This window comes from Triplophysa dalaica, chromosome 16, assembly GCF_015846415.1.
Source record: "Triplophysa dalaica isolate WHDGS20190420 chromosome 16, ASM1584641v1, whole genome shotgun sequence".
Taxonomy (NCBI): domain Eukaryota; kingdom Metazoa; phylum Chordata; class Actinopteri; order Cypriniformes; family Nemacheilidae; genus Triplophysa; species Triplophysa dalaica.
The window spans coordinates 14,951,925-14,959,278 of record NC_079557.1 but is presented as its reverse complement, the minus strand read 5'-3'; the positions used below and the strand labels follow the sequence as shown (position 1 = coordinate 14,959,278).

Sequence of the window (7,354 nt, the reverse complement as noted above, 5' to 3'; positions counted from 1 at the left end):
TACAGTAGCCTTAAAAAACAGACACACTGCTCTACAGAGTGGGTTTCATAAATACGTTATCTCCTTCGGCAAATAAGCAAAACGTGAGAACTTCTTAGTCCTGTGTTAGCCAGCGTAGTGCGTAGAAAGGGAGGGATGAGGGATGGAGTGAGCCACTGGTTGCAATTCAGATCCTCACCACTAGATTCCACTTATTAGAAATATTCCATGCACTGGACCTTTAATAGAAAAATAATCCTTACAACTAAATACCCCAATGTTGAACATTTTCATGCTTTATCTTTGTGGAACAAATGGATTTAGCATGCTCAAGCTTTGATGAAACCTTCTTCCTTTTTTAGGATCCAAATGTCCTCCTGCCATAGTTCAGTTGATTTACCTGACCATAAACTATCTCTGAGACGGATGAAGAATCAGCATAGGGTCTCATCTCTCTGTGAATAACCGTTTCTCCACACATTTGGCCCCGAGCATGTTATTGAGATACACACACACATCCTGTGCAGTTTTACCTCACTAACCTTTTCCACATTTGTGCGGCAGTTTTTTGCCAGTCAGATCTAGATTTCGGAGTCACAAAGGAGCAGCAAACGACTTTAAATGAACCAGCATATTTTATTAATGGCATATGTGATGAACCAAAGAATGTTCCATAATGAGATTCACAGCCTTCCTTTAGAAATATCACGGGTCATTTGTCTAATCAACGCCACTCCTTAACCTTCCTTTACGGTATATACCACATATTCATCGTAAGCATATTTACTGTGACTCCTCATAAAGACATCATATTTTACAAAAAGACAACACTTGGTGGGATTCTGTGACGTAGAAAAATGTTGGTTCTTGAATCAATATGTGAAGTTTGGTTAGCTTGTATCGCAACAGCACATTGTGCATTTGGAGTGTTGGTATGAGCATTGAGAAGAATATTGTTTACTTCTACCCAAAGGCATAACCATTCCATTATTGATCAGAAATAGCCTTTGTCTTCTCTTCAGTCAAGTTGAACAGAATGATATTAAATCCCTGTTTTGCTCAGGGGATCTCCAAATGCTTGAACTGATGCATGAGGAACTAGAAAAAGGGAAAAAGAGAAAGATTCATTTCCCTCTGCTCCACATTTCATCAGGAATTGATTTCATGAATGCTAGGAGGTAATTTGGGCTTTAGAAACTTGGAAGAGTCAGTCTTTTGAATTCCCACCCGACCACAAAAATATGATTTTACACTGAAACTCTTCATGAACAACAAAGTTCCATATTGACTCTTTGTGATGCTATGTACATATGTACAGATACACACTTTCCGCTGGCCTTTGTTTTTCACCAACAACACATTCAGGTCTATAAAAGTGCCTTGAAAATTGCAGATTCTGTAGGTTTGATAGGCGGTTCCACAGAAACAGATATAACACGATGACTTCCAGGTCAGAAATATGAGGCCATTGGGGCCAGTTTCTTCACCTCAAAAAATGTTCCAGTAGATCCAAAATCACGGGCCTGTCAGAAACAATGTCCCAGACTTCCTTCTGTCCATTTAATGGCAATAGCTGAGCAAGATGTTGAGATAAACACAAATGCAGATCAGAAGCAATGCTGAAGCCGACACGTGGGCAGAGTTCTGGTGTGTGTCAAAGGACGCGGTGGAGTCCGACCAAAGGTTCACTTTTACGGAGTCCTGAGGATCAGAAAGATAATTACAAATGTGATTCATAAAGGTTTATTAAAGGAAATTTCAGCAATTGCAAGGTCGCAAAAGAAGCTATCAGTAAGGGTTGCCAGATCTGACTCAACAAAACCAATTCAAAGGCCTATCAAAAAAGTCCAAAAGTAACCCAGTCCAAATACCAAAACCCAAAATAAGTCACTCCCACCCTTAAACATATTTTACAGGTACTGTATTCATTACATACAATTTCATCTGGAAAGTTATTGTAAAGTAGTAATCCTAAATACAGTCTATTTTCATACATATTTTATCTTACCTGGCTGTTTTATAACTGATGGCCGCATTAAAGTTGGGCATTTTAACATTGGGCTCAATGAGATTCGGCTCTGTTTTGGAACCAGTCTCTAGCGGCCAGTCAATGAATTGCAGTTTAAGTCACTTCTGTGTTGGTTTCTCGAGAGAGAGACCGGAAGGTTGCCGCTCGGGTAAAGCAGACCTGGCAACTCTGCTGTTAGCTAATACCTATAATGCAGTTTCTATCAATATACGTAAATTTGATTTTCAAAAATGTATTTTGTTAATAATAATGAATCAAAAAAGAGTGGATAGTCTTTCTAATGAACTATGAAGCAAAGGGTAATGCGTAGCCGTTTAGTCAGAATTAATTTCTTTTTGCTAGTGGTTTAAAACACCCAAACCAGATTATGTGAGCAATAACAGTAGTGTTTGTTTCACAAAGAAAGTAGCCTATGTATGGTATTATTAACATTGTTTTTCGGACATGATATTCTATTAAGAAACAGTTTTTAAACGTTTTGAATAACATGCAAACATCATAATGTATATGAATGTGGTAAACATGAAAACGGGAGTTCACTCAAAAATGTTATCAATTTCAAACCTGTCGCTGACCATCTGAAACCTTTTATGTAAAAATTCACTGTTTTTCAGGAATTGGAAAAACTACTGTACTTTTTTAATTATTAATAAGCACTGTCAAAATTGACAAGCACTTTTTTGGGGGGGTTAGACATTTGGAAAAACCATTGACAAAAATAAAGGGTAACTAATAATAATGATTTATGAAAATGATAAAATCACTAAATATGGAGATACAAGGCTTCAGAAGGACTGCAGCCATAAGACTCTTTCTTCTGTAGAACACAACATACATTTAAAGATATTTTGAGTGGTTTTGTGTCATAAACTGGATCTCAGTGGAGTTCAGTGTAACATTCTTCAAAATATACTTTTGTGTTCTGCATGTTTGAAATGACATGAGGTTGAGAAAATAATAATAGAATTTTCATTTTGTATGAGGACCGTAAAACATATCAAAGTACCACAGTATCCAGTACCATTTGCTGCCTCATGAATCTTCTGCAGGGGTTCTCCATCTGCCATCTCAAAGAGCCTTAAAATTCTAAAAATCTGCCAAAATTGACCGCTTCAGACCAGTTTCCTTTATTGTACAAATCTATTTCTTTTCAGAGTCACACTACAATCAAGGCAGTTCCAGACTCACAATCAAACCTTTTACCATCTCTTACCCTCACCTGTGTGGGTTTGACTGGGCTCAGAACGTTCTGTTCAGTATCCATGGCAACAAACACAGTAGTCACCCGCTGTAGCTCTTTGTCCGTCGCAGGGCCCAGCCGCACCGACTGGGTAGAAGTAGGAGTGAAGTCCATTCCGTTCCCGAATGTCAAGAGAGCATTTCCTATTCATGCAACACACAACAGACCCACTGCCCTGAGTAAAGAAATTCTGGCTCGGCTAAAGAGACGACTTCCATTCGCAACAGGTTCTGTTATCAAACACTTATTTGAATTCCGGCATCACCGGTTTCGATTTGCTGAATGTGAATAGAGGCGGCGAGCGCTCAGCATTCTCCTCAGGCCTGGCGGCTGCACCTGCCTCTCCACAGCCCCTCATTAACTCGCAGATGAGTGGCCTGACCAAACATCGGTCTCATCCGCTCGCATCCCTCACTCAGAGAGCTGCCACTTGGCTGTCTGAGGAGTTGCTTGGCGTAAGAGATCTTGTTTGAACAGGACTGAGAATATTGCAAAGAGTCTAGCGTATTGATGAATCGCTATATATAATACATAGGGTCCTTGAGGAGTGCGGCAGAGAGGAGCTCGGATATAACTCAGGAATTCATTTATGCTTACAGCTCCTGAAACAAAGTGGAACAACTGTGTGCTTTGCACTTTGGAAGCTCTTTAGACTTTGTAAAGTGCGTGATGAATAACGGCAAGAACAGAGGTACTCGACTTTACAATTCAAGAGGACCCCATTTAAACAGCAACAGATGGGCCGTAATAATATACTGCCGAAGTCAACAGTTTAAATGTGTTGCTTACGATGTTCAAATTATTTGAGCTAAATGTCTGTACTTAAATGCTTAACATCAGTTTTGAAAATACATACTATAATTTGTACTCTGTGCCCACATATAGTATTTATTATTAGACCACCACCCAGTGTAAGTTTGCTCCCTTACATAGTATTGGTGATAAAAAATATTTGTTTTTGTAATGGTTAATTTTTTATTTTCTCCATTATTTTTGATTCTTATGCCCAAATACAGTTATTTGCAAAAATTATATTTCAGTGTCTTCTATGTAGCTACCATTTTCCTTGAATTTGCATAATTGACAATTTATCAGCTAGTTTCTTCAGGTCTCACCCTGAGATGTTTTTTATGTTTTCTGATGTTTAAACACTATCAACAAGGGTTAAGTGGAAATAAACAGATGGTTCGGTATATATTAGTAACAAACACATTCTCTGAGTGTTTTTATGTCATGTCCATAACGCAAAATGTCACATCCATAACACCGGAATAGCCCATTTGCCAAAAACAGATGACAATATTTTTATAAATATAATATAAAAACGTTTATTTTCATTTGTTTATTGTGCATTCCAAAATGCAGTTGGCTTGTTTTGGTTTAGTTATTATAACAACTCAAAAAGGGAATACTTATTTATTAATATTATTAAAAATAATAACATAATAAAAAACATGATTTTTTAACATTTTAATTATTTGTCATGTTTGTTTTTGTAATTTATGTTGTAAAATATGCAAAAATAAATTTGTGGTTATCACCAATTAATTTCCAAATGTGCGGCTTGTGATAATCTGTTAAATTGCAGGGTACAAAAAAAATGCTACTGTAGCTGTTGAGAACCTTGGGCCAGTTCTACACAAATAAAATGCATTCATGAAATTGAATACATGCCGAGTCAAACCACAGGCACTCAATTTAAAAATTTGAAATGCTTTTCACGAAGTTTGCCGTGGTTCTGCTTAAATGGAGATTTGAGAGACAGAAAATACGACAGACGAGGTGGTTTTTTAAATGTTCATCATTTGAGAGAGGCAAACTGGCTTTTGTGTGTGTGTGTGTGTGTGTGCTCGCGTTTGTGTGTTTGGGTTCTAGGTTGCTCTGACATACTGTATAACAGGGTAAGCATGACTAATGGTGCAGTGAATAGCAGGAGCAGACACACTGTACTGTGCCACTGTGAAGGACATTCAACTTTAATGGAACTTTCTACCGCAAAGAATTATGGGACCTTTTACAGGCAGCTGAGTGTGATTATTCATGTACCAGGGTTTGTTTAGTCTTTGAATGCATTTCCTTTCCTTACAAACTGCAATAAACTAGATTTAATGGGATGGACATGGTCATGTTAAATGTGAACAAGACATACAAACAGGTGCAATAAAATAAAAGTTTCAAAGTCTCCATTCACTGTTTTTATCTATAAGTTTAGAATTAAATTGTTTTTAAATGTTCATAATTATAGTTATAGTAATTTATACTTATAAGGTAATGGAGTCATTATAAGGTACTGCTTTGGTTAGGAAGCAGCTTAAATGCAGAATCTTTCCATAGACAGTACAAAATGGGGCCGCTCAGTGGGGTTTGGAACAGAGCCTGATATTCCATGAAAATGTCTTTGTCTGTCAAACTACACACGCAGATCAGATGGTCACTAGACAGATGATATGTAGGAACAGAATTGACTCACTGAGGCAGACGTTCTCTGTGAAGTACTCCAGAAACTCTACACACTGATTCTTTAGATTGCTACTGGCCGAACACGAGCACCAGGGAGACACGTTGGATGTGGAGTTGTCCACGTAGTTTGGGGTGATCGGACTGCCTGCAATTTTTAAAATAAACATATTGTATACTGAATCTAAACATCACATACATTTCATAAAGACTTCTTGTTTTGTATTGAGTTTACATATTTCTATCATTTAAGTGTAATGTTTAATATAATATAGATTAAATGGATGGGTATATATAGGTACTGATATAGATTCAAAAGGCACAAAAATAAGTGGGATATAGCTTAAATATATATAATCAAAAATAAATAATAAAATCACATTTAAAAGTACATCCATTAACTTTCTTAATTACATTTGACCTCACATTTTTATATTAATTCAACTTATGGCGTTTTTTCTTAATCATTGTAATAAAATATTAAACACAATCTCATGGGAATTTATTAACTATTTTACAAGGTGGCCAATTCATACGATCTCGCATATTTTTGTAAAATTGTACAAGTTGTTGCCTTCATGCCACTGATGTTAAGTGTAGGGGTGGATTTAGGGGAATGCCTTTGCATTGCATATTTTTATTAATTGCATGTTTGTTATGATTCACATTGTACAAATTCATGCGAATTAGCCATATCCTAAAAAAATGTGTTGATCAGGTTGATATATATAAAATATATAACAATGGTTTGTGAAGAAGGGATCAAGATGGGTCAGTATTCTGTATATTTATCAAACATAATGCTGCATTTAAAAAAAGACATTCTAAGGACAAAGCTTTTATAAAAAGTATAAACGTTTCATTCTGTTTTAGGAAATAAATCAGATCTCTCCAGATATGTTAAAATTCGTTGGAATGTAATACTTTTCAACAAATAGACACACAGGAGAGAAGACACCTGTGTTTATTTTTTGTTTACAGGGAATGCAAAGAAAACACTCCATGAACGCATCACATCTACCCTGCTCCTGTTTCAATGGACAAGAAACAGCTGCAAAGCGGTCACTAAGATTTCTTGTCACTAAGTTGGTGACAGTATAAAGACCTTCAAAAATAATAACTTTATCTCTCTTTCTCTTGTATGCATGCACGTTTTTAACTCTGACATTTATTATTTTGATGTATAAATTACCTATAAGTCCAGTATAGGCAATAAGACACGCTGCATAGTTGCCCTGCTTGCACCCGTTGGCTGACTGCTCCTCTGGTTCACAGTCATACTGAAACTGAGCCAAGCGAGACCTGGAAGACAAGCAGAACTTTATGACACATTTCATAAATGTGCTTCTGTATATGTTAGTGACATTTCACTTTAAATTAAAGCAACGCTTTTGCTGACAGTTCCCCCATGTGGTTGATAAGCGCAATTATCTGTTACAGGTGTCATAAATAATGTTGCTGTATAAGCATCCCCCTGGGCAGTGCAATAAACACAAATTTGTAGACTAAGCTGATGAAACCGGGAAATGCAGAAACATTGTTGGAAACCATTTCACACTCGCAGGCAGGGAGTGGGTTGGATCTGTGTGTACCGACCTGAACACAGAATTTACAAAGTGTGGTTGTAGCCACTATGAGGCTACTCAGGT

At 36.9% G+C, this 7,354-nt stretch overlaps 1 protein-coding gene across 2 annotated transcripts in view; it reads right to left on the bottom strand.

Annotated features, from left to right (window-relative positions):
- Positions 1 to 595: 595 nt before the first annotated feature.
- The window catches only part of gfra4b (GDNF family receptor alpha 4b), a 61,305-nt gene continuing 54,546 nt past the window's right edge, over positions 596 to 7,354 (bottom strand). Inside the window, exons 5-8 of one of the 2 annotated variants that reach the window (XM_056769796.1) lie at positions 6,898 to 7,007; positions 5,719 to 5,853; positions 3,228 to 3,391; positions 596 to 1,680 (exon numbers count right to left, since the gene is read on the bottom strand). In XM_056769796.1, the coding sequence (XP_056625774.1) occupies positions 1,540 to 1,680; positions 3,228 to 3,391; positions 5,719 to 5,853; positions 6,898 to 7,007 (550 nt within the window). In that variant the 3' untranslated portion in view covers positions 596 to 1,539. The remainder of the gene's footprint in view (positions 1,681 to 3,227; positions 3,392 to 5,718; positions 5,854 to 6,897; positions 7,008 to 7,354) is intronic. The other variant, XM_056769797.1, reaches the window with a different exon arrangement.